Source organism: Ahaetulla prasina, chromosome 1 (assembly GCF_028640845.1).
Source record: "Ahaetulla prasina isolate Xishuangbanna chromosome 1, ASM2864084v1, whole genome shotgun sequence".
NCBI lineage: Eukaryota > Metazoa > Chordata > Lepidosauria > Squamata > Colubridae > Ahaetulla > Ahaetulla prasina.
Genome location: NC_080539.1, coordinates 146,103,703 through 146,131,295, shown reverse-complemented (window position 1 = coordinate 146,131,295; position 27,593 = coordinate 146,103,703). Strand labels below are relative to the sequence as shown.

The 27,593-nt window shown below is 40.7% G+C and overlaps 1 protein-coding gene across 1 annotated transcript in view; it reads left to right on the top strand.

The window, feature by feature from the left end:
- The window catches only part of DLGAP2 (DLG associated protein 2), a 452,324-nt gene extending 425,675 nt beyond the window's left edge, over nucleotides 1-26,649 (top strand). Inside the window, 6 exon segments of the mRNA XM_058177539.1 lie at nucleotides 39-395; nucleotides 4,068-4,197; nucleotides 5,704-6,119; nucleotides 18,905-18,996; nucleotides 23,747-23,899; nucleotides 26,431-26,649. Coding sequence (XP_058033522.1) covers nucleotides 39-395; nucleotides 4,068-4,197; nucleotides 5,704-6,119; nucleotides 18,905-18,996; nucleotides 23,747-23,899; nucleotides 26,431-26,649 — 1,367 coding nt within the window.
- The last annotated feature ends 944 nt before the right edge of the window (nucleotides 26,650-27,593 follow it).

Sequence of the window (27,593 nt, the reverse complement as noted above, 5' to 3'; positions counted from 1 at the left end):
AACCCTGTTTTGTCTCCTTTTCTGCATTCCTTTCCCAGCTGTAACTTACACAAGTTACAAAAAGACCCCTCCACCTGTACCCCCGCGAACCACCTCGAAGCCACTCATTTCGGTTACAGCACAGAGCAGCACAGAATCCACCCAGGATGCCTATCAGGATAGCCGGACTCAGGGGATTTCCCCGTGGCCTCAGGATGGTCTCAGGATGTACAACTCCACGGACAGTTTGGATAGCAACAAGGCTATGAACCTGGCCATGGAAACGGCAGCTGCACAACGCCACATGTCAGACAGTCAAATCAGCTCTGTGAGAACCAGCGACAAGGCCATCCTCGTGACAAAGGCTGAGGAGTTTTTGAAGAGTCGGCGCTCCTCTATAGGGATCCAGGTAGCCTGTCCTTAACACTTGTTCTGGGATGAGCTGCTCATCTGAGCTCTGTAAAGAACATCAGATGAGTCATTCATCCCAGAGGCCCCTAATAACCTGAACAACAATCCCTGTGTGCAGTGATTATCATTAATTACAATTCACATCCTAGCTACATGACCATGCAGAGCAGAGTTGAGCCAGTGTGCAGTGCCCGGAAATAAAATGAATGAATATATCTCTGAGCAGGGTAGCTGCCATTAATGCTGCAGATGAAAATTATCCTGCTCAGTCACAAGTGAACAGCATGTTCATCTTTCTCTCTTTCCCTGGAGAGATCATGAAATTACGGCTGTGCAACTGTCAAACTGGGAACTGTAGTCAGATATTTCTTTTTTCCTCCCTTCTGCTTTGTGCTACCGTTTTTCCTTCATGGCTGTGTTTTAATTACATAGCAATGGAGACTAATATAGATGGGTGAGTTTGAAGCTATAAGAAAACTATCTTATAAAGAATATAGAACTAGTAATAGTTTTTTCCTTTGGTGTTCCTTTGATGTTATGCCACTAGTGTAACAAGAAGTACCGTATTTCTAAGCACATACTACAACAGAAATTATCAATAAAAGCTAAAGCATGCCTACAGGTCTGACCTGCAACACAACTTTTACAAATCTTGAGGTTCCATAGAACCTGCTTATACTTCTATTTTAGAAACACACAAGTATTCCTAAAATCCTCTTTACATTTGGTGATAAGAAATAGAAAGAACAATTCCTGGTAATAAGCACCATGGAAGTGATGATTCATTGGTCAGAATAATCAGTTTTAAGCTAACTATAAAGTCCACTGCTTCAACTAACTCATTTATTTGAACAGCATTGTTTATTTTTATTGTAATAAAAAATCAATGTATCTAAGGAGATATGTTAATTCATGAAACCAAGGAGTTTCCATTGATATGGGAGTCCCAAAATGCCAAGGTAGTGCACAAGTCTACATGGTTTGAAGCCTTGCCACTTTTCTAGATATGTGCTGTGCATCAAAGAGGGTGGGGCTTTGATCACACCTGCCATCTTAACTTTTCTGACACCTCACTCCACTGACACTCCTGTTGATGCTTCGCAATAATAGCTGGATTGATCCATAATGTTTGTTGCACAAGCCATAAAATCATGATTCCCATAGTACTAGGCTGTAATGAGTAGGTTCATACATCATAATAAACTAACCACATGAGCCTAGAATGGCTGCTTGGTTTGGTTTAGTGGGATTGGTTTATATGGCTGTCAGGTGTCCAATCTCTGATGCTAAAAAACTCTTAGTAGGATCAACGATTAATTTAGATTTAATTTACATTCTATTTAAGGGTTGAGGCGTCTCAGAAGCAGTTAAAGATAATCTTGGATCTTGTGTAGGCATCCTCCCTAAATAGGTTCAGTTCTGTGTTACTATTGCATTTTTCACCTTTCCCTTCCTGGCAATATGGCAGCAGGGTGGAATTTCTGTACCCTTTAAATAAAAACTAACCTATTGATAATAATGCTGAATTAAACAGATACCATGAAGTGTTCCTTGATTAGATATGTCTCATTTAAAAGAGCTCTTCCAAAAGCACTTCTGCAGCTATGAGCAATTGGACTCAAGGCCTATGCCTATGAAATGCCATAGGGCTTGGATAAAAATCCATCTATTTCTTTCTGTCCAATGGCTTTGCTACAGGCTAATGGAAAGGATGCAGTTTAGCATAAATGCAAAATGTTCAGGTCATCTATTCCCTATAGGCTTACACAGTAATTAAACACAGGGGTGAAACAATTCACACTGCAGTACACTGCAGTGAGGTTTTTCTTGTTCTCTTAAGGATATACATGCAGCTTTAGTAAATGATAATGAAAGGCTTAGAAGATTGTCCGCTGGTTTGAGTTTCTAAGTACCACTTTACTATTGAATCTATTTAGTCAGAAAGTGTGAAGGACTTTTTTTTTTCATCCATTATGTATAGTGTCCAAAGCTGTGATCATATCAAATGCTTTGATTCATCTATTTTCTGTACAATTAATCATAACATTCTCATTCCATCATTCAAATATTTCTTTTCCTTGTTCCTTTTAATGCCCATTACGAAAATAATACCTTTTTATTCATTGATTTGGAATTGTGTAGGTACAGAATCCTATCATATATTTGCCTGGCAATTTACACAGACACCCAACAAATCTCTATAGTAACAAGGCATTTGGTGTTCATTCTCTATTCTTTACTTTCAAGTACAGTAAATGACAAACATTATTTGTCAAGGATATAGTCTCCTTTTAAAAAAAATTAAGCTGAGTAAGATAAAGACTTCCTGCAGCCATTTCTTCAGCAAATCCCACTATAGGCTATAGGCTATAGAACCTATAAAACAGGAAACACAAAATCAACCAAATTTATTTGTTTACAAGTAAATCATTTCTGTGGCCACTGGCAAACTCTCGGTAGTAATGCAATCTGTGGAAGAAAAGATAGAACAGTTATGGCTGCCAAAAATACAAGTAGCAGGATCTTGTTTACAATACACAAATCATGTGTTTTATAAACCTTTTTTGGTTTCCCAGTCAAACCTGCATTTAGAACATCTGAGAATTTTATTTCCATATTGACTTGATTAAAGACACAGCAAGCACACTTATTAGATGACTATGCACTAATTTTGCAGTACATCTATATTTTCATTCACAGCGGGATTGTTTATTTTAGACGTTATTTGATTTATAAGGCAGTTTTATATAATTTGTAAACCAGCAGTAATATGAAGAAATGCAGCTTAATGTAAACCAATAAGCCAGTGTGACATTCTTAATTTTAGCCTTTTTGACAACAGCAGGTAAAAAAATCAACTACTGTCTTTTAACAGAAATTGCCTATAGAGCAGATTTAAAAAATAAATTTAAAAAATCAAATTCAAAGTAGATGTACAGTCTTCAGACCAATAGCTTAGCTAACCCTTTGTCATCATCAGTATTTGAAATTAAAATATTATTTCACTTTTAAATATTTCCCCTGACCAGAAATATCTGGAGTGCTATAATTCAGATGATCTTCCCCTCATCAAATATTCGTTTTCGTTTAATGTTGCATTTTGTTTAAAACCCACTTCATACTTAGCACATGGCAGCCAGATTCTGTTATTGTTTTCCACAATGGGCATATAAAATATAAAGAGGGCCAAACATTTTGGATCATGTGGGATAGCGATACATGCATTTGAAATCCTTGGGATTTATTACTTAATGGCTGCATATCTTTCCTTATCCTTTATGTGTTTATTACAGAAATCATTGCTATGGATGTTAGCCAAATGCCTTCGTTTGTTTGCCATTATGGTCTCTGACCAAAATATTCCATAAAATGCCAAATGTATCCTGTTTATAGTGTTTGTATAGCAATTTGCTTTGTGCAAGCTGCAAAAACATTCTCAGAGGCCTCATCTCTGTTCTACCACAATTGCTCTGGTTGCTGCTTTCCCCACACAAAAGATATATGAATAAACATTAAAAGTTGCTAATTCTCCTGCACTGCCATGCCTTTCCTGCAAAGGGATGGGCCAGCCATTAGGGTTTGTTTGTTTGTTTTCATCGGCATATCCATACAGACTGGGAGAGTTAAGTCTGCTTTTTCCAGCAATCATAATAACTGTGGATAGAAATGATCTCCAGCTTTCATGTTCACTTCAAAACATTTCTCCTTTGTCTTGAACTAGGTGGAAGCAGCAACTGATTCAGATAATGAAAGCAAAGGCTTACGGGAGTATCATTCGGTTGGAGTGCAAGTGGAAGATGATAAACGGTAGGTTGGGACATTTCTGTCTATGTTTTTGTCTGCTCGATGTATAGTATAGATGTCAGACTCAAAACCAAGAATGGCACATAGTAATTCTTCCAAGCTGAGTTCTTTATTGTTCCACACCTGTAGACAAAAATCTTGCCAGATGTGCTGCCCTGCTCCTTACACTCATACGCACATGTGACAAGAATTCTACAGGTGTTTATTCAAACCCCCCCCCAAACAGGTCCTTGGAAAGCAGCCCTGTTGCGCAGGTCTGGATTCCAAGGTCAGTACAGCAAGAGTCACTGAGTAACTGAGTCCAATGGGCACACACAAAGTCCAAGAAAGCAGTCCAGGAATCAAACATGCTAGGATGTATGGCACGAGCACACAAGGCACAGAACTGGGCTCATTGCTCCAGCAACCCTCAAGTTTTTAGGGCGGGGTTAAGTAGACAGTGCCAGTGCAGCCCTTCATGAGAAGTGAGGTAGACTACGGAGGTGACCAGCATTGTGCCTGTCTCCTCTCTGCTCTATGTGTTCTTGGATCAGGAGGAAGTGTGAACTCCACCTCCTCTTCATTGCTAAGGGGCGGAATCTGCTCTCGATCCTCACCTGGAGCCTCCTGGCCAACTTGCTGCAGCTGTGGTTCACCTCTCTCAGACTCAACCTGTCGCTAGTCTGACCAACACAGCTGAGGCTACTCCATCAGGCTAGCTTTTTCTGAGCCCCAGTCCTGACTAATATTCAGCTCCACGCTTTCCTCTGCAGACTCAAACTCACTGTCCTCCTCTGAACTTGCATGTGGAGAGTGGTCCGGGACTAGATCCATGACACCAGACTGAGGACTCATCTACAATATACTCTAGGAAGAAGAGGCTGTCTTCACCCTTTTTCTCTCACACATAATAGCTGTGATGAGTTGCCTCTTATTCCTCTGGAATTCACTCCCTCCCTCTTGGGAATTCATCTCCTCACTACATTATATCCCATAAGATCAGAATTTCTCAGCCTTGGCAACTTGAAGATCTGTGGATTTCAACTTCATGCTGGGAATTCTGAGAATTGAAGTTGTCAAAGTTGAGAAACACGCAGATATAGTAATGTGCTCACAGATATCTATTGTTTCCAAATAACAATCTTTTCTCAAACCCCATCATCTTCACCCTGTTTTAAACTTCATGGTTTTTAACTCATTTATTTCTGTTTAGTTTAGTGATAATGCATCACTGTAGCATTTACAAAACACTGCTAGTTTCTACTGTGAGAATAAATCAACATTTGCTTTCCAAATGAATTTTGAGTAATATTGATTTGTATCTTGCTTTGGGTCATTAATAATTATTTATCCTATAAAGACTGCAGTCGATTCATGTTGTGCCTTTCAATCTTTATATTCATTGTTATTAATATTTCTAAAGCTTTTCTTAAAACCCTGAAAATAGTAGAATGTAGATGGTGCCTTCTTTTTATAAACAAAACATTGTCAATATATGGATCAGTGTGTTGTTTTTCCATTTTACTCCAGCCATGGACGATTTAAGCGCTCAAACAGTGTGACGGCAGCTGTTCAAGCCGATTTAGAACTCGAAGGCTTTCCTGGACACATAACAATGGAGGACAAGGGACTTCAGTTTGGTGGCTCTTTCCAGAGACATTCAGAGCCAAGTACTCCTACTCAGTATGGTGCAGTAAGAACTGTACGGACACAAGGTCTCTTTAGTTATAGAGAAGATTATAGGACCCAGGTTGACGCCTCCAATCTCCCACCACCCGAACCCTGGTTGGAACCATCCATTGAGGCCATTGAAACAGGAAGAATGTCTCCCTGTCGACGGGACGGGTCCTGGTTTATGAAGCTGCTACACACTGAGACTAAAAGGATGGAAGGATGGTGTAAAGAGATGGAGAGAGAAGCAGAAGAAAATGATCTTTCTGAAGAAAGTAAGAACATATCTTTCCGTGCTTATTTTTATCTTATAGTTTTTAATCTATTCACTTATGTACTTATGTGGCTGTTATCACTTTGCATTTTGGAATTGGACAAAAGAGGGAAATTTTGATGGACTGTGCACCTTACCACTGCACTGCAGTGACTTCCCCAGTGTCCTTCCTTTGCTTGTAAAAACTGAAACTTCTACATTTCTATATAAAATCACATAAATATGTTTCCTTGTAAGTACTGACTTCCAGGTATGAAAGAGAATTCAGATGGGATTCCAAACATAAAACACAATACAATAAGCTTTTAGAGAGAGGAAGGATTAGATTAGGAAGTATTTGACTCTTGCCTTCATTATATATTGCTAGCTTTAAAGAAAAATAGATCAAATTAATACCAAAAGCCCAGTAGAAATATATATCGTTTCAAAGCTTAACATGTTTTATGGATTCTATTATTTCTAAGTTCTTATTAAAAGCTTACTAGATTTTCATATGCTGCTTAATAGTAATTCTGAATAAAATTGTTGTCCACCAATCACAGTTTTGCCATCCGTATAAGTTACTCATGCGCTGATCGCCTCACGATTGCATTAGCGCAATGTGCCCTCAAAGACTACCTAGAAGCTATTGGCTGGTTCAGAAAGCAGCTGTGGAAGCAGTAGCAGATGGCTCTTGGTGTGCCCATGTGTCACCACTGCTACACCAGCTGCATTGGCTTCCAGTCAGCTTCAGAGGGGAATTCAAGGTGTTGATTTTTACCTATAAAGCTCTATTTGGCATATGACCTGGATATCTAAAATAATGCATTTGAGTCTCCAATCATTTCTGCCCACCCACTACATTCTGGCAGAGCGGTATGGTCCAAGTCCCCAGTATGAAACACCATCTTGTGGGACTGAGGAAGTGAATTTTCCATCCTCTGGAACAGCTTCCCCCCTAAAAACAAGGCACCCTTTTTTCTGGCATTCCTGAAAGCTTCGAAACCTGGCTTTGGTCCCAGACCCGAGGTTGATATTATTTGTTCAATGGTCCCTGTTTTATTTTGTTTAGTTTGATTTTTCTGTGTATATGATTATTTTAATCTGGACTGTCCATCTGAAATGATGTTTTTATTTGATTTGATATTTTTTTCTAGTTTTGTACACTGTCCAGAGTCCATTGGAATTGGGCAGATAGATATTCAAATTCAAAAAGATAAATATAAATAGTTTAGTATAATGTTAGTAAAATATGAGCAAAGCACGTTATATAAATCATACTTAGAACTAGTATTGATAATAGAAGTGATTGATTGATTGATTGATGCATTTCCAGTTCTGAACAGTACACCTTAGAAATTGGAAAAACTGTTTTAGAAACTGGTGTTTTATCAGTTACCATATATACTCGAGTATAAGCCGATCCGAATATAAGCCGAGGTACCTAATTTTACCACAAAAACTGGGAAAAACTATTGACTCGAGTATAAGCCGAGGGTGGGAAATGAGGCAGCTACTGGTCAATGTAAAAAATAAAGATAGAGCCAAGTAAAATAACATGAATATTTATTTGAACGAAAAACAATAAAAGTGCAAAAGGGGGTCCCCAAAAAGAATATGGTATCAAAAATACAGTATCTTTAAAAGTAACAGCAACCAAGCTAACGAGCTAAAATCCACAAAACTGGAGTTCTCCTCCTCATCATCTGTTTGTCCAAACAGAGCTACAGCTACTTCAGCTTCTGTGATGTTATCCGCATATACGTTGTCGTCATCACTGAGTTCACAGTCGTCATCATCACTGCTGTCACTCTCATACAATGCGCTGTCTTCACTGCCATCCATAGCATTACTAATGCCACATTTCTTGAAGGCACGTTGCACCATGTCCTCTGGAATATCTTCCCATGCATCACGAACCCACTGTGCTATTAGTTCTATGTCTGGCTTTCTCAGATTTCCAACTTTTGTCAGACGAGCTTGACCAGATGTCATCCATTCATGCCACATCCTTCGCACATGGTCCTTGAAAGGTTTATTTAAACTGACATCTAGGGGCTGCAATACAGATGTAAGCCCACCTGGAATAACGGCCAAAGTGACTTGAGATGACTTTGCCAATTTTTTTATGTCATCAGATGTGTGGGCTCTGAACATATCCCAAACTAACAGTGATCTTCTAGTCCAGTCCCCACTCCTCAAGCAAGAGATCCTATACTGTTTCAGACAAAGGATTGTCCAGTCTGTTCTTTAAAAACCCTCCAGGAATGAAGTGTCCAATAAGGTTCAAATTGCAAGTACCGGTAGTCCTCAATTTAAGACTGCAATTGAGCCCAAAACATTGTTTTGTTATTTTTCCCTAACCGTGTATGTATCCCCCTGCCCCCCATTTTACGTCAGGCTGCCATCAAAGCGAAGCACGGCTGAATATTATTATTATTATTATTATTATTATTATTATTATTATTATTATTATTATTATTATCATTATCATTATCATCATCATCATCATCATCATCATCATTATTATTATTATTATTATTATCATTATCATTATTATCATTATTATCATCATCATTATTATTATTATTATTATTATTATTATCATTATCATTATTATCATTATCATCATCATCATTATTATTATTATTATTATCATTATCATTATTATCATTATCATCATTATTATTATTATTATTATTATTATCATTATCATCATTATCATCATCATCATCATCATTATTATTATTATTATTATTATTATTATTATTATCATTATCATCATTATCATCATCATCATCATTATTATTATTATCATTATTATTATCATTATCATCATCATCATTATTATTATTATTATCATTATCATCATCATCATTATTATTATTATTATTATTATTATCATTATCATTATTATCATTATCATCATCATTATTATTATTATTATTATTATTATTATTATTATTATTATTATTATTATTATATGATGATGATGATTTTTTTGCATTGGACAGAGCGAGCTTCAGTTTACCAAACTTTGTATCTTTTAATGAAACGTGTTAGTCTGGAAGGGACTGTTTGAACTCACAAAACACTTGCAACTTTTAGTTCCGTGCTGAGGATTTTTGGAAAGCAGCCCAGCAATATTTATTTATTGCTCGGACTGCTCTTATTTTCACTCCCCTTTCTTTCTTTTCCTTCCTCCTCCTCCTTCTCTGCCTCTCTTCGTCCCCCACCTCCCGGGATCCTTGCGGGTCGAAGGTTCTGCCCTGCCTTACACCAGCCGCCCACCTATGCCAAGGTCTCCTGGCTCTTTCGCCTCTGTAAGCAGCGGCTTCTCGGCAGCGCCGCCTCCCTCCATGGATCGGCTCCTTCCCCAGCACTGAAGGCATCCTTAGGAATACACCTCCACCTCCAGGAAAATAAAAGAGGCAGAGAAGGTAAATCGCCCGCCTGCTCGGAAAGGAAGGGGAGAGGACTCCAATGGAAGAAGGGAGAGGAGAATTACCAATAACAAACACAAAGCGCTGGGTTAGAGGTGCCTTGTCATGTACAAGGAGATCAGAGAGGGCAACCACCGCGAAACAATAATCAGACTCAAAACGGGCTGCTTATTTGCCATTTGCTCTGGGTAGAACGGGTTTTTTTTTAAAAAAAAAATTGGTTTGGAGAAGGAAAGCTAATTTGCTGATCTGCGCGAGGGTCGGTTTCTTTTGCCTCCCTTCTTCTTCCTCCTCCTTCTTCCCACCCTAGCTTGCAATGCCCCATCTCCTCCTCCTCCTCCTCCTGCCCCTCTCGGATTCGGGCGCTCATTTCTTGCCTTTGCGGAGCGGAGGTGTTGGGGGGGGGAGGGTTTGGGAATAGATTTGGCAGAGGAGATTACCGTAATTTTGCTCACTGTTTACGAGCAAGTCTCGGGTTACAATGTTCACTCGGGGAAGTGAAACGCAAAGTATAGTTAGCCTGGAAAAAAACTGAACCGTGTGACTGGCGGGAGAGAAGGACGGCGCCGGGAGGGGCGGGGGGAGAAATTGTTTGTTCTTGCCGTATTTCTCCGCTTTCCAAGAGGCTTTTCTTTTTCACCTCTTTCTCCCCACCTCCCCAATTTCCATAGGGGGGAAAAAAAACCCTGGGGAAAACTTGGCAAAAAATAAAATAAAATAAAAAGTACTGAGTGCAAATGTTTTTTTTTTATACTGTAGTTGGAGTTTTCCACGTTTCTTTCACATTCAAGGCAGCATTCTCCCCCCATCCCTCGCTGCTTTTCCAAAACATGCTTTGAAACCTTTGCATTTTATTGGGATGTATTCAGGACAACGCCCCTCCGCCTCCGAGGCGAGAGGAGGACGAGTAAGAGGAGGCGAGAGTGACAAACAAATAAAGAGAGTTCTTCTCGCCTTGGCGTTGACACACTCGCCGTCCTCTCCAGCCGAAATTGAGTGCGGCGGCAGTGGGGGTGGGTGGGTGGGTGGGGAGGCCGCCGTGAAGTGCCGGCTGGGGAGCCCGGGATTGAAGTGCGGCAGGGCGAGCCCAAATGCTGCCGGCATGCTTTGCCAGCTCGGCCGGCTCGTTTTGGGCGGCGGCTGGCCTCGCGCTTCCGCCGCTTGATGGCGGCGGCGGCGGTGGTGGCGGAGGGGCGGAGGGGCGTTCGACATTTCGCCCCTCTCACTCGTCCTCCTCTTGCCAGCGGTGGGCGGAGGCGTTGTCACCTCGCCCTCCTCTCCAGCCGAAATTGAGTGCGGCGGCAGGAGGCCGCCGTGAAGTGCCGGCTGGGGAGCCCAGGAGCCAATCCCGGGCTCCCCAGCCGGCACTTCACGGCGGCCTCCCCACCCCCACTGCCGCCGCACTCACCGCTTTCGAGAGGAGGGCAGGTGACAACGCCAAGGCGAAGAACTCTATTTGTTTGTCACTCTCGCCAGCGGAGGCGTTGTCACTCGCCCTCCTCTCCGAAAGCCGAAATTGAGTGCGAGCGGCAGTGGGGGTGGGGAGGCCGCCGTGAAGTGCGGCTGGGGAGCCGGGATTGGCTCCCGGGCTCCCCAGCCGGCACTCACGGCGGCCTCCACCCACCCACCCCACTGCCGCCGCACTCAATTTCGGCTGAGAGGAGGCGAGGGTGACAACGCCTCCGCCCGAGGCGAGTGACAAACAAATAAAGAGTTCTTCTCGCCCCTTGGCGTTGTCACTCGCCCTCCTCTCCGAAAGCCGAAATTGAGTGCGGCGGCAGTGGGGGTGGGGAGGCCGCGTGAAGTGCCGGCTGGGGGCCGGGATTGGCTCCTGGGCTCCCCAGCCGGCACTCACGGCGGCCTCCACCCACCCCCACTGCCGCCGCACTCAATTTCGGCTGGAGAGGAGGGCGAGTGACAACGCCCGCCCCCACCGCGGGCAAGAGGAGGACGAGTGAGAGGGGCGAAATGTCAACGCCCCTCCGCCCCGCCCCTCCGCCGACCACCGCCGCGCCGCCATCAAAAAGCGGCGGAAGAAAACGCCGGAGGCCAGCCGCCGCCCCAAAACGAGCCGGCCGAGCTGGCAAAGCATGCCGGCAGCATTTGGGCTCGTCCTGCCGGCCCAGCTGTTCCCGAGGGCAAAAAACCCTCTCCCTGGGTCGGCTCTGCAAGGGTAGACTCGAGTATAAGCCGAGGGGGCGTTTTTCAGCACAAAAAACGTGCCGAAAAACTCGGCTTATACTCGAGTATATACGGTATATTAAAAAAGTAAGAATACTATATTCTATTTTGGTTATTGTATATTATTTTCTATAGGTAAGGACTTGTCTGTCTTTCATTCAGTTATCAACAGCAGTCCAAACTCCTGTCAATAGAAACAAACATTGAATAGGAAGATTGAGGAAAGAAATGTTTCAATTTGCCCTAGAATAAGAGTAAAACATTTTCTAACAGGTACAAGTTACAAAGGAGATATATTGTGTTTTGTGCTAAAACAACTTGACTTTGGGAAACTACAATATAAATTGCCTTCCACTCTTTCCATGTAAAACATAAACAGGTAGCAGGGCAGAAAGAATTGTAGAATTTTTGCTCTATTGAATACAAAAATAAACACTTCTTGCTCTACATTAGAAATAATTGGTTGGATCCAGAGAAACTTCAGCAAGCAAGCGAGCAAATGAAGGGATGGTTTTTCAACAAAGTCCTTCAATGCTAGCCCATTCGTTAGCTAGCAAACTTAATTGAATTCTGTATCAGATAAAATAGATTATATACTTCCATTTTAAACCCAGTTACACATTTTCAAAGCTAAACATTTATTAAACTCTTTTTAATGTTGCACAAATAGAAATTATTTAAACGATGCTTTGTTTCCTGAAAGGACTGAATTTCTTCAAACATGTTTTTAATGTAATTAAACAAACAGTATTTCTCTTTTTAGTTCTAACATGAAATCACTTGAACTATTGGCATTCCAAATTATTTGAGGACAACAGAAACATGTCCCAAATTATTTTAAAAGAGCTATATAAATCTCCATAAACCTGCCCATTTTAATCTACTTAGAGTACAAGTTTTGTTTTATTCCAATATTCGATATTCAAAAATATAATAATTCAGCAATACAAAAAAAGAAAATCTTGTCATGAGTAGTTATAGTACTTCAGTTCAGTAAAGTATGCAAGAAATAACCAGTTAAGATACAAATTCTTTTCCTTTTTTGCAATGCTATCCCAAGCATAAGTATTACTGAATACTGAACACTATTATATTCAGTCGGGCTCATTACCAACTGTAGCCTAAATATAATGTATATATAAAAATATGCTTATAGAAATGATGATTACTTCAGCAAGGAAAGACATTGGTGCAGTGTGTCAACCCATGTAAGCTTATTCAATCTTCCAGTGAACACGCTCTTCCATGCTTTTTCATCAAACATAATCAGGTATTTGTGGTAGGGCATGGTAATAACATTATGTGAAATAACAAAGAGTTTGTGGAATCTTAAAGGCTAGCCAACATATTGTTGTTCTCTTTATCTGCTATGACAGTTTTTGAAATTTGTCACAATTTGAAAAGCATGTCAATCAACAGATGAACAAGGTGAATGCACCTTCAGGAGCAGACGTTATGACCTTCAGGCAGCTCAAGTCAGAAACCATTATATGGTGAAATTGGGTGCTTTGTAGATTTTGTAGGAAAATGTCGTGTCCCCCTCCCCCTCCGACGACCGGGTCTGGGAAGTCTGTATCAAGCGTGGCCACGAAGCCTCTGCAGCTTTGCCAAATTTCTTTCAGATTTCTCAGGGCAGGCAGGAATCCAAGGTGTGACTTCAGCAAACCAGATGAGACTTTGCTTGACTCAAATTGCTTGACTCAAGCTGGTCTTTTATATAAGCCATGGGGTGTGGCTCCATGACTCAGCACTTATCCAGGCCTGTCCCTCCCTTCCTTCTGCTGACGCGCCTCTCAGATCTCCGGAAGCGAGGATCCTCCCATTTTAGATTGTCTTCTGCTGTTTGAGAAAGGGAGGGGTCGGAAGGAGCAGGCCCGGGCAATTCCAATCCGTGGCTGACTCCCTCTGATGGCTGCGTGTGAGTGAGGTTTGTTTGTTCATTCCTAACATCCCCTCCAGGCATGGGGCCAGGAGGCATGCCAGGCCATTCCTCTTCATTACCAGAGTCTGAATCTGATAGCAGGCCCAGCAGGAGATGGGAGAGGCCCGGCTGAGGAGAGGAGGGAGGATAAGGCAGGCCCAGCAGGAGATGGGAGGGGCCCGGCTGAGAAGAGGAGGGAGGATGAGGCACAACAGAAAATTTGTGCATTTTAAATGTCCATACTTTTGTACCTAGTTCTTCTTTGAGTTATAACTGGATGGCATTTATCAAATAATGTTGTTCAGTTATGCTTCTTGTTCTTCTTTGTGATTTATTCCTCCCAATAAAAGTTTGTAGTAGTCAAAGCAGAGATGCATCTTGAAAGTCAGCAGTTTTTTGTGAGTGCAGATTTCATTAAGATTCATACCAGTGGGATTCCAGGACTTGTGTCCATGTACCCCTATTAATTATACATCTGCAATGTGCAGTTAATTAACATTTTTGTGTGTGCTGTTTCAAGAGAATACTTTTGAAGCTGCTGCTTATATATAGTCCACTAATACAATACTGCTTCATATTCCCCACTGCAGATTCAATTGATGTGTCAGGTTGCTTTTGCTTTTACAGAATATGGCCATCCCGTAGTCCTTTGATTAAAAGATGTGAGCTTGTAATGTACACCTGGAATAGTGAAAATACCAGTCTCAAAGCACCAGCAATTTATATCTTTGGACCAACAATCTTGGTGATTGTGTTGATGGTGCTGGAAAAATATCCCTTTTAGACTATGAAAGGAGATGTTAGATTTTCACAGACATGATGGTGATTGCCACCCTATAATGCTCTTTGTGAATGATTAACTGTAAGGAATAGCCATTCATGAGTAACATCTAATTTTTGTCAAAGTCATGGGTTCACTCTTCTTTTAATATTGTATGAACAGAGAAGACATATATATTCCACTACTTTTTCCCAAAATTTGATATGAAACATTGTAGAAACATGTTTTTTAAAAAGGGTTATTCCTGTTGCCTCTCCAACAAAATGCTGTTTCTGACAGTCCTTTTTTATACAAACATAATGGAGTCCAAAAAATTCTAAATATTTTTTTTGTTGTATAAGTTATAATTTGAGGTCCATTGGCACTCTTGCTATAGAAATTAAGACACTCTCCCTTTGCCTAGACAATATACAAACCTCTAATTCTTTACTCCACTCTTTTCTTAATATCTGCCTATCAAAATGACGTATAAATAACAATTATCTAGAAAAATTCAGTAGGTTTTCTTAGCTTTAAAGACTAGTTTCTGGAATATAAAAATGTGGTCCATACACCACATCCCTGCAAATGTTTAAACTACTTTAGGCTAGATGTCCTGCATGTGATACAATATGTAGAATCCACTGGGCTAAAAAATCTAGGATCCTATTAAGGATCCAGTGGATCAGAGTTAGGAGGAAAGCTGTTAATGACAGGTATTTTTTGTATATGTTTTATTTGTAGTTTTCCTTTAAACAACCAAAATATTTTGTGGACAGTGTAATAACTGGGTCACTATATTTTTACACAATGCTAACAATAACAGTACAATTACATATACATAGTTTTTGTCTTCTAACTTCTAACCTTAATATGCTCATAATAATTATAATATATTCTTTTATGTATCAATGTATATTATACTATTTTTCCAATTTGTACGTGTTTCTTTTTTTCCCCTTTTTCCCACTTGGGGTTTTTTTATATTCATCTTTTCTTCTTTAAATTGTACTATTCTCTCTTTATGATTCTATATTACTTTTTCAGAAATATATTTAAATATCAATTACTTTTCTTCATACAATGTATTTGTTGACCCCTATTCAATCACTAATATTTTAATATTTTAAATATTACTCAAAAGTTCCACCATATTTCCAATATTTCAATTTTCTGTAAATACCATTAGAACCAATCTATATATATAAGCTGCTTAAAAAAATAAAGGGAACACTTAAACAACACAATGTACACTGCTCAAAAAATAAAGGGAACACTTAAACAACACAATGTACAGTAGTTGAATGTGCTGACAACACAATCACACAAAAATTATCAATGGAAATCAAATTGAGCAACCCATGGAGGTCTGGATTTGGAGTTACACTCAAAATTAAAGTGGAAAACAACACTACAGGCTGATCCAACTTTGATGTAATGTCCGTAAAACAAGTCAAAATGGGGCTCAGTAGTGCGTGTGGCCTCCACGTGCCTGTATGACCTCCCTACAATGCTTGGGCATGATGAGGTGGAGGATTGTCTCCTGAAGGATCTCCTCCCACACCTGGACTAAAGCATCCCCCAACTCCTGGACAGTCTGTGATGCAACGTGGCATTGGTGGATGGAGCGAGACGTGATGTCCCAAATGTGCTCAATTGGATTCAGGTCTTGGGAACGGGCGGGCCAGTCCATAGCATCAATGCCTTCATCTTGCAGGAACTGCTGACACACTCCAGCCACATGAGGTCTAGCATTGTCTTGCATTAGGAGGAACCCAGGGCCAACCGCACCAGCATATGGTCTCACAAGAGATCTGAGGATCTCAACCTGGTACCTAATGGCAGTCAGGCTACCTCTGGCAAGCACATGGAGGGCTGTGCGGCCCCCTAAAGAAATGCCACCTCACACCATTACTGACCCATTGCCAAACCGGTCATGCTGGAGGATGTTGCAGGAAGCAGAACACTCTCCATGGCGTCTCCAGACCCTGTCACGTCTGTCACATGTGCTCAGTGTGAACCTGCTTTCATCTGTGAAGAGCACAGGGCACCAGTGGCGAAGTTGCCAATCTTGGTGTTCTCTGGCAAATGCCAAACGTCCTGCACGGTGTTGGGCTGTAAGCACAATCCCACCTGTGGACGTTGGGCCCTCATACCACCCTCAGGGAGTCTGTTTCTGACTGTTTGAGTAGCCACATGCACATTTGTGGCCCACTGGAGGTCATTTTGCAGGGATCTGGCAGTGCTCCTCCTGTCCTTCCTTGCACAAAGGCGGAGGTAGCGGTCCTGCTGCTGGGTTGTTGCCCTCCTACAGCCTCCTACGGCCTCCTCCATGTCTCCTGATGTACTGGCCTGTTTCCTGGTAGCGCCTCCATGCTCTGGACACTATGCTGACAGACACAGCAAACCTTCTTGCCACAGCTCACATTGATCTGCCATCCTGGATGAGCTGCACTACCTGAGCCACTTGTGTGGGTTGTAGACTCCATCTCATGCTACCACTAGAGTGACAGCACTGCCAGCATTCAATAGTGACCAAACCATCAGCCAGAAAGCATAGGAACTGAGAAGTGGTCTGTGGTCACCATCTGCAGAACCACTCCTTTATTGGGGATGTCTTGCTAACTACCTATGCTTTCCACCTGTTGTCTATTCCATGTGCACAACAGCATGTGGAATTGATTGTCAATCAGTGTTGCTACCTAACTGGACAGTTTGATTTCACAGAAGGGTGATAGACTTGGAGTTACATTGTGTTGTTTAAGTGTTCCCTTTATTTTTTTGAGCAGTGTATAAGCGAAATACCACTAACACATCATCACAAAATCTCCAGAACCATAAAACCTACAAACTTGAAATTTGCCATGTATGTTCCTCTTGCTTCTAGGTGCTCATTAAAAAAGGATTTTTCGAAATGACCAACAGAGCATTAGTATTTCCTATATTATTATCACGCTCTGATGCTAAGGAGTTCTACTCTCCCTCCCCACCTGAAAAGAAATCTGTTCTAAATGCAAAACACAAGCAGAGGAGAGGAGTTTCAGTTTTTCTTTCACAGCAGCAAGCAGCTTTACCACAGAACAATTGAGCTAAGCCATGGCCTTTTCCATTAATCCAATTGCTACTTTCTTAATGTTTGGAGATTGTTTTTTAGAAATTTTTACTTGGTTTAAATCTGTAAGGTAAAAGTTGGAAGTTATCTCACCCAGTTTCACTGCTCTGTCCATGAACTGTTCCAGCACAAGATTTTAGTGTCCCAGTTGTCCCAGCTTGTGACAGACCAAAATGGCCATTGTTCCTACTGCCATTCGGGAGAGCTTTCTTCGGATCAATGAGGAAATTATGGTTTCCTCATCTCTCCTTTCTTCACCACCTTTCCAGGGCAGCTTGAACCCGTAGTGTTCTGTCTCCTTCCCCACTTCAAACCCACGAGCTGGCCTTCAGCCAGTGGATTCACAGCTCTTATCAGTCCTGGCAGAGAAATCGCAGCTGCCTGCCAAAGTTCAAACAAATGACTCACGTAGCAAGACTTTCAGCTCTTTTTGAAACAGTTCAGCTAAACTTTTGCTTCCCGTGGAGTGAGGGCAGTCCCAAAGCTCCTTATATATCCTTCCTTTTGATGATGCCGCCTCTCTAAACTTCTGAAGCGCGGGTCAAGCCAAGCTTGATTATTATTATCAGCTGGGTCTGAAGGCATAGCCTGGGGAAGGGAGGAATCAGGGAATGACCGCCTCATTACGTCCTCCGACTGGTCTGGTTCTGGCTCCTGGAGCCGAGCCACAGGAATCGGTGCTCCGGAGGTAAGCCTTACCGGCCCTTCCCCCTCACTTTCTGAGTCACTTTCGGGCATGGGGCCAGGTTCGGGGGCTGAAATCACAACATGTAGGGTCTCCCGGCAAGCTGTTGCTGGCTGCATTTCACAGAGCCTAGTGGAGCGCCGCTATTTTCCTGCCGTTCCCATCATGATGTCAACTGGAAGTCTCGACCTTGATGGAGTTTTGCCCATCTTACTCTCTACACTGAGATTGGAATTGCAGTTATATTCTGCATGTATTTTTTTTAAAAAGTCAGCACAAAACAGAATATCTGGTAAACACTGAACTTGATAGGTTAGTGACAAAAACACCTGGATGTTCCATAAAAAGTAGATCTGCAGAGAATAGGGATTCTAGTCAATACAGCCAGGATTTTTACATTATTGTCTGAGGGGATGAAACAGTATACAGTAAGATTTGATCATATGCTTTCACTTTGATTCCTTTGCAACTTGAGAAAATAATTTCTTTTCTTAAGCTTCTCGTGTGGCTTTTCCCAATATTGTTTAAGCTGAGCTGATCTCTGATTTTCTTTCTCGAATACAGTTTGAAAAGCTTGCGCACCTAATTGAATTGATAACCAAAGAGCAAGAATACTATTTTTTTCTAGATTAAGCTTTGGTTATACAAATAAATTGGTTGTTTCCTTGCTTCAGACCTAAATTGATATTCACCCTCTGTCTTCAGTTCTAGGTAAGATTCGAAGTGCTGTAGGAAGTGCACAGTTGCTAATGTCACAAAAATTCCAGCAATTCTATTGGCTTTGTCAACAGAATTTGGTAAGTTCACATTTTTAAACATTGCATAGTATATCTGAAGTTATTTATTATTTTTCTTCAAACTTTAAATGCTACTATTTTATTATTCATCTGGAGATTAATTTCCATCAGAGGGCATTTAATTCCACATCTGCTAAGCAGACAATTGCACACGTAACTTGTGCATAGAAGTTTCACTATTTATCTACCTTGTTGTGCAGTCTTATTGCCTGAGCTTTAAAGAGGAAGGCTCCAGTTCTCCTATGAGCATTTCTAAGTCATCTTGGAATTCATTGCATTGCAGGATGATTTGCATTAATGCCTTGGTCTGGGCATAAAGTGATAAGGATTGTGATAAGATTACATTGAAATAATGTTTGGTATCTTTTTTATATTTGATCATATACATTTTTATATTAGAAATCACCTTGTGTGGGCATGACTTAGAAACTGGTCTTTAAAAAGCACTCCATTATTTTATAAATAAATTAATAATGGTTGAAAACTTGTTCTATCAAAATAAAAGGAATCAGGAATTCCATCCTGGATGGTGGAACATGAATCTTCAGTACTTTGAATAAATCATAATTTATCCAAAACCATTTAAGGACTCAGGGGGCATCAAAGGTTATCTTATAAAGCTCTATCAGTACAGTCAACCCAAAACAGATTGTTTTGGTCTATAAAATATTAAAAATAATAATCTATCTTATTCATCTATCCATCCTGCAATAGATTCCCCATTCTTTCCAGCACAAAGAATGTACTGGGGAATATATTGGACCATGGGGATTTTGAAAGGGATTGTTGAAGGGAGAGGAACAAGAATTTCCATTCCTTGAACAAAAAGGTCCTTGTATATAAAGTCTGCTTTTGCCTACCTTTGACACCCTGGAAATCCATTGTTATTGTTTTAAGCTTTGGTCAGAGACAATAACTTTGTAGTTAAAAACTGTAAGCAAAGAATGAGATCTCAAGGGATATTAGCAGGTGGGTAAATGGACATCTACAGTAATTATATTGTATTATTTTGTTGATACTATCACTAACTATTTTAATAACCAAAATACTTTTGGAAATGAGAACTAGTTCTGTATTCTCTTGGCTTAAGTCAGTAACTTTATTCCCCTGGCATAAATACCAAATTCACATGGATTATGATAATCATGAGCCAATGGCTGCTAATCTAAAAGGCTGACAGACTACAAGAATTAATCAAATGTTCTACTGTCCAAACTATTGAGCAAAATTGCCATGATACCTTTCCCATCAATTTGGGACAAAATACCCACAATACCGTTTAAAATTAGCTTTGTTTCATTGCTAAATTAGATATGAGGAAGGTTTCTGCTGGTCAATATTGCCGCAAAAAACAATATTACTGTTACATTGGCTTTTCCTAGAACTAAATAAAATTTTGAGGGGGCATCAGAGGATGTGACCTATAAGTCTGTCTTATTTAAAATCAATCATTCTGTATTTGCAATTTAACCTTTACCAGCATGAGAAAGCATTTTTCTATGTCTATTTGAAATTTGCTATCCAGTAAGATTAAACCACCAAAGTTTGAAGAAAACCTATACATGAAATGCAACTGGACATAGTCTTTAGTTACAATTGCTGGATTTTGATTCATAGAATTAACATTATCGGCACTCGTGCCAAATTGTTCTTGTCGTTGTGTCTCCTTCTCCTCATCCTTCTTTTCTTCCATACCCGTGGGTGGGGGAAGCAATGGCAATAGCACTTAGACTTATATACCGCTCCACAGTGCTTTACAACCCTCTCTAAGCGGTTTACAGAGTCAGCATATTGCCCCCAACAATCTAGGTCCGCAAGTGATTATATGTACATCATAATGGCAGAACATAAGCCCTGTCTCCAAAATCAAGATACAAGTTCAGTTGGGTGGCTTTAGGTCATGTTGAAATCATACCTGGTTTCACTTCTTCCTAATTATAGCTAGTTGTGGCTGCTAAGCATTAGTGTATCCCGGAGAGTTCCACTACATCCATTGAAAGTATCAAAATATCCGGACCATACAAGTAGAGGCACTTTTTATGAAAGCAAAGCTTCCACTGGATTTAACCCTTTCTTTTTGCTTTTCCACATTTTTTCTATGCATGTTCTTCACCTCTTATCTAAGATGACCAATGGAAAATAAGTTTTCCATATGCATTAGAATTGTAAAGTGCTTTGAACCACATGCCTACCAACACTGGTAGGGTAAGGTACTGCATACAAAAAGGGAGTAAATTCCACACTCAGTAGCACTGATAAAGTTACCTGGTTGGGTAGTGAAATGTCTGCAAGCATGTCCAATGTTGTTCAGGCACATAATAGTAGTAGTAATTTAACTCACTGCGTGACTCTCAGACAATTAGTCTTTTTCAGTTCAACAGATCTCACAAGATTCTTGGTGTTCAGAAAAAAAAAATAGCTGAGGGAGCACTATGAATGCTACCTTGAGCTCCTGAATAAAAGGAATAGGATTAGAATTTAAAAATAACAGCAGCAAGGGTGCAAATGCATGAGAGGATCACTTTTGGTAATGAGATGTTGTGAGTTGTGCCATCTCCCCCGGTGGCACAGTGGTTAAAGTGCAGTATTGTAGCAAACTATGCCCATAACTTGGAGTTTGATCTTGATGGGCTCGAAGTTGACTTGGCCTTCCAGCCTTCCGAGGTCAATAAAATGAGGACCTAGATCCATGATGGCGACACGTGTGCCAGAGGTGGCCCGCAGCGCCCTCTCTGTGGCCACGCGAGCTGTCACCCCAGTTCAGCTGCGCCGTGCATGCATGTGTGCCTCCTGCCGGCCAGCTGGTCTTCAGATCTCTGGGGGAGGTGGGGGGCGCATGTGCATGCGTGGGGGGCAGGGCGCATGTGGGGGCGCATGCAGGGGGGCTTAGCGCACATTGCATTTTGGGGTTTTGGATGCGCATGCACATGCACGTATTTGGCCATGTTTACCTGGGCTTTTGGCACTCAGTCCAGAAAAGGTTAAATAAATAAAGGAATTCCAGCCAACCAAAACTGACCATTTGTATATTAAACAACAGCCCTCTGTATTATATGCCTGTTCTGAAACTGGGGGAGGTTCTAAAAGAATCCAGAACAAATTAACAACGCCCTCCCAAATGAAGACCAGTGCTCAAGCTTTACTCTTTAAGAAATCAAAAACTGTTATAACCTAACGCTTACATTAATTACCATCTATTAATATCAATGCTAAGTTAATGATAAATTGCCAAACTTCCTTTCATTCACAAATTTGTAATGCTAGCAAAGACATATGTTCACACACAAATGCATATCTACAGACACACTGCTGAAGCTGTGTCTCCCTACCTGATGACATTTAGGCATGTGCAAATCCCATTATTTCAGTTAGAGTGACAAGTGATGACTTTGAAATCCATCATGCCTTGAGGTTGCTGGGTGGGGAAAAGATGGTCTAAGTACCTTTTATATCACATTGTTCCAAAACAAGATTTTTCTACATGCGCCAAGCTACTAGAGATTAATGCTGCCATTGTAATGAGATCAGAGCACGAAGCACTGTGTAAGTCAATACAGATGTGCTAACATGATCCAGGCTCTTTCTGTTAGCTGTCTTCCTCTGGACATAATCCTTTTATTTAGGTCTGCCGTAATTATTATTATTATTTTAAGATACATAACTTCCTGAGTAAGATTACATTTAAGGATGCCTCAAGATGAAGCATCTCTCTTATTATGTATGCCTTTTGAGGAAATTGTATTAGTCTGGAGCCATACCTGTTGTTATAGATACATTTAGTTTAGCAGCTTGAGACTGCCCTCGTGTGGCCAAAAGCAGATAAAGCAAGCTTCATTTAAGGAAACAACTAGGCTGAAAAATTAGGTAGACTTGTGCTAGATTGTTTCAATACCAGACTTTTGTTCAGAAAACTTACAGGTCATAAATAGAGAGCTTCTGTACCTTCTAACTGATAGGTATTTAAACTTATTTAAGGTAGGCAAACATCAGTGGGAGGTGAAGTGATGTTGAGGAGAAATTTATTAGTCGCTTTCCTTATCTTGAGAAAGGTTATGATAAAATTTGCCAAAAACGGAAGGAATTCTGTTGCCAAAGCTACAGAATAATGGATTTAAGTTACATTTGTAGAACAAACTTTGTAATGTTAAGACTAATTCGGCAGCCAAACTAATTACCAAGTGAGGTTGAGAGAAGTCCCCCTTTCCTGGATGTTTTCAAGCAAAATGTAAAGTATTTGGTATGTTTTAATCTCAATTAATCTGATGGCTCAGTGACGCTGAGCTTGTAGATTGAAAGATCGGCAGTTCAGCAGTTTGAATCCCTAGTGCTACGTAACAGGGTGAGCTCCCGTTACTTTTCCCAGCTTCTGCCAACCTAGCAGTTCGAAAGCACGTAAAAAATAGGGATCATCTTTGGTGAGAAGGTAATAGCATTCCATGCGCCTTTGGTGTTTAGTCATACCGGCCACATGACCACGGAGATGTCTTCAGGCAACACTGGCTCTTTGGCTTTGAAACGGAGATGAGCACCGCCCCCTAGAGTCGGGAACAACTAGCACATATGTGTGAGGGGAACCTTACCTTTACCTAATCTGGATTTCTGCATTCAACAAGGGGTTGAACTTTGATGGCTTGAGTCTTCCATCCAACATTTGACCATTTATATAATGCCAAACAAGTTCTACACACTAGTTTTCAAACAAATGACATTTGGGTTTTTTGTTTCTTTCTTTGTTTGGTGAATATGGCAGGATCCCAGTGCTATGCCCCGACCAACTTCACAGGACCTGGCAGGATTCTGGGACTTGCTACAACTCTCAATTGAAGATGTCAGTATGAAGTTTGATGAACTACATCAGATGAAACTGAATGAATGGAAAATAATAGAATCACCTGAAAAAAAGGTAAGCATGATCTAGTTGCTTGTGGTGTATTTCTTTGCCTTTTAAGCCTGAAATTATTTTTTCTTGTGAAATCATTAGTGGACAACACTCTCCAGAGGTGCCAGGAACACAGCAAGTACCATGGCAAGTTTTTCTTGGCATGCTGGCATACATTAATACTATAGTGAAATCCTTCCTTCCTTCCTTCCTTCCTTCCTTCCTTCCTTCCTTCCTTCCTTCCTTCCTTCCTTCCCTCCCTCCCTCCCTCCCTCCTTCCTTTAGAATTTATGTGCTACTCAGACCAAAGCTTAGAAAATAATTAAAAAACATTAAAATACAATTATAAAAAAATAGAGACACACACATCCTTTCAACTCAGTATTTCAAGGAACAACTTTAACAACCAAACCCACAGGCAGGTTCTTCTCATGGCTTAACTATTTCCCAAGGCAAATTAATCCCAATTTTCTGGCACTGAGATAAGATTTCACCTCATCTCCTGTTTAGCCCAGGAACAACATATACAACTATCATCTGTATACTGATGAAACTTAATCTTTTAACAGAGGATGACCTTACACAACAGCTTACCATAGATATGAAATAATTTTCAACCTGTAATAGAGAGGTCTAGGGAATGACCTCTTCCCTTCCGCTACTATTGACTGGAACTTCTCTTTCAAAAAGCAGGCAAGTGACTGCACAATAATGCCCCCAACTCCAAATCCTCAGACATGGTCCTGTAAGATAACAAAATTGATAATATCAAAAGTTCCAGCTAGTGAGAGTTCCAACAAGATCAGATCAGCTGTAGTCCCACTGACCTGCGGTTGCCACAGGTTGCCCAAAGGCATGACCAGTGATAATTGTGCTGACTGAGGACTGCCAGCAGTTTGATAGTTTGATTCTCATTGGCTCACAGTTGACTCAGTCTTCCATCCTTCCAAGGTTGGTAAAATAAGGAACCAGATTATTGGAGAGAATATGCTGACTCTGTAAACTGCTTAGAGAGGGCAGTAAAGTGCTGTGAAGCAGTATATAATCTAAGTGCTATTCCTATTGGATAGAATATTTGAATCTTCTGAGACCGAGATTAGAAATATAATGTGAAAATTATGCATTAAGGATTAACCATATTGTTGATAAAAATACCTGGTCCAATTATGCCCTGAAATCCCACAAAACTGCAAAATTTTCATGAGTTCTTATATTGTCTTCTTGACTTCATGTTAAGATGTGTATTTTGCAGAACCATCTCATAAGATCTTGGCTAATATTTGATGACTTTGCAACATTTTGACCACGATTGTAATTTAATTTGGAGAATTGTCAGCTCTTTGTTAGTTTAAGTTAAAGCAATCTCCCTATACCAAGCAAAATGAATCCTGAATATGAAAAGGAACACAATCTTATTAGCTCCTCTTTGAATACTTGCTCAGTCTGGCCAGGATTTTAATAAAAAAGGAGCACAGAAATGTGCACACAGCTGCTAACTCATTTGCGGTGAAGAAACATATATAAAACATATATAAAACTTGTCTTTATATGGTTTTCACTTCACCTCTAAGACTGAGAATTCTTAATAAAGCCAGTTAAATATTAGCCCCGTTGACTTTAGCGTGAGAGTTTAAAATTCAGTTTTCTCTTCCATGAAAGTTAAATACTTCAAATTTGTATTTCTAGCTGCGCCCACTCTTGTCAGATAAATTTCGTTATTTTGGTGGGGCTAAATAAAAAGTGCTCAGGACATTAGTGCTACATTCTGTTCATTGGTAGGGAGTACAAGGTGATCACATGTTTATTTATCTCTACTTGTCCTAGAAGATCTAGTAGCAACAGTATGCTACAAATTCATTCCAGAAAACAATGGCACCTAATGGGACATAGGAAGCGTGCCTATTCTGTTGTAGCATCTGCCCTATGGAATAGTGTTTCATCTACATGAGGAAGGAGGGACAGAGGGACAGGGTGAGGGAGGAAAAAATATAGAGATAATAGATAGATGATAGATAGATAGATAGATAGATAGATAGATAGATAGATAGATAGATAGATAGATAGATAGATAGATAGATAGATAGATATAGATGAGGGAGAGAGGGGGAGATTAATTTTCTGGGCTTCCAGTACTACCATTAATTTATGGTCCATTAATACCTAATGCATATTTATATTTGGAACAGAGATAAGATAACATACTTGATTGTTGCAAATAAAGGAGAGAATGCTCCAACCTGTAGGGCAATGCAGACCAAAAAACTATGATGATATTAAAATGATGAAACAGAGACCATGACAGGTCTCATCATTGCATATGAATACATGAGGGGCAGAACTTGTGTGGCAATGCATATTTTTGTCCCTCGCCCTCATTGAACTCAGCTAACATTAGTCAGTGTCTACCGTGCTTGGGACAGTCGCTACTGTCATGGATGCTTCACAGGGAGGCCCTGCAGCTTACAGGGAAAGTCCCTGAATGAGGCCCATACTGTACTTTCTTTAGGCTCCCTTCCTTCCGTGCTTCATTTCTTTTTTCCTCCCCTGCATCTTAGGAAGAGAGAAAGGTTCCTCCGCCTGTACCAAAGAAGCCCCCTAAAGGAAAATTCCCCATCACCCGAGAGAAGTCTTTGGATCTGCCCGACCGACAGCGCCAAGAAGCTCGAAGACGCCTCATGGCTGCTAAGCGGGCAGCCTCTTTCCGGCAAAACTCCGCTACGGAGCGTGCAGACAGCATTGAGATCTATATTCCAGAAGCCCAAACGAGGCTTTAAAAGACCCAGATGCTGCATCGTTGCTTCCTCTTTTTTAAACAAACACAGAAGGAGCCAAGCAAGTGCTTGTACAGCTGGTCTCCTCTTCCCTGTTCTTTTTTTCCTCCCTGTTCCCAGCCCCCTCCCCACCCCCCGTTGTTGTCTCCTTTGTGCCAGACGCACAACAGAATGCTGTTTATGTCCTCAGAATTTGCTGAGCCCGTTGCAAGAATCCCTGCTCTTTTCTTTTTTGTATTATTAGGATCGGACTACATCAGTCAGCTCCAACGCATAGGGCTTGTTGAGACCTTACTTATAAAAATTACGTTCTCAGAGGACAACAGGAAACACCTCTTGAGATGGAACCCAGCTTACTTTTTTGGTTATTTATATTTTTATAAATGATGCGATAACTAGGAATAAGAAAAAAAACCACAAACTTTGAATTGGGTGCATCTCTCCATTCACCAGAGGCATTAGCTAATTCAAGTAGAAGGTGCTACAAATGTAAAGTGCAAGAAAAGAAGGAATCCATTTCTCTCCTCCCTTCCCTTCCCTTCCCTTCCAGCTTCAGTTTCTTTGCCTTGAACCCGATTAGGTTTTCTGCCCACGTGCTTGGCAATTCTGCTTCTCTTGGTTACTGCAAACTTGCACCAGGACTCTCCTCACATCTAACCCTGAGTTTTTGGAAATGAACAGAAATATCCAGCCATGAAAACTCCAACATTCATCCAGAACAGAGAAGCATAGGAATCATTTCCAATTGGGAAAATCTGTCCCTGAAAGAAAGTGTCCTCTTGGGACACCCATCCAGAAATCTGAAGGAAAAATGCAAAGGAACTTGAAGAAAGAAGAACAAAGGAAAGCCTTAAGAATTTTGATCATCTGTAGCAAGATGTGGAAGCTCTATTTACTCTTTGAGAACATTCATTACATTTTAAACAGTTCTTTTATGTTGTACTTCT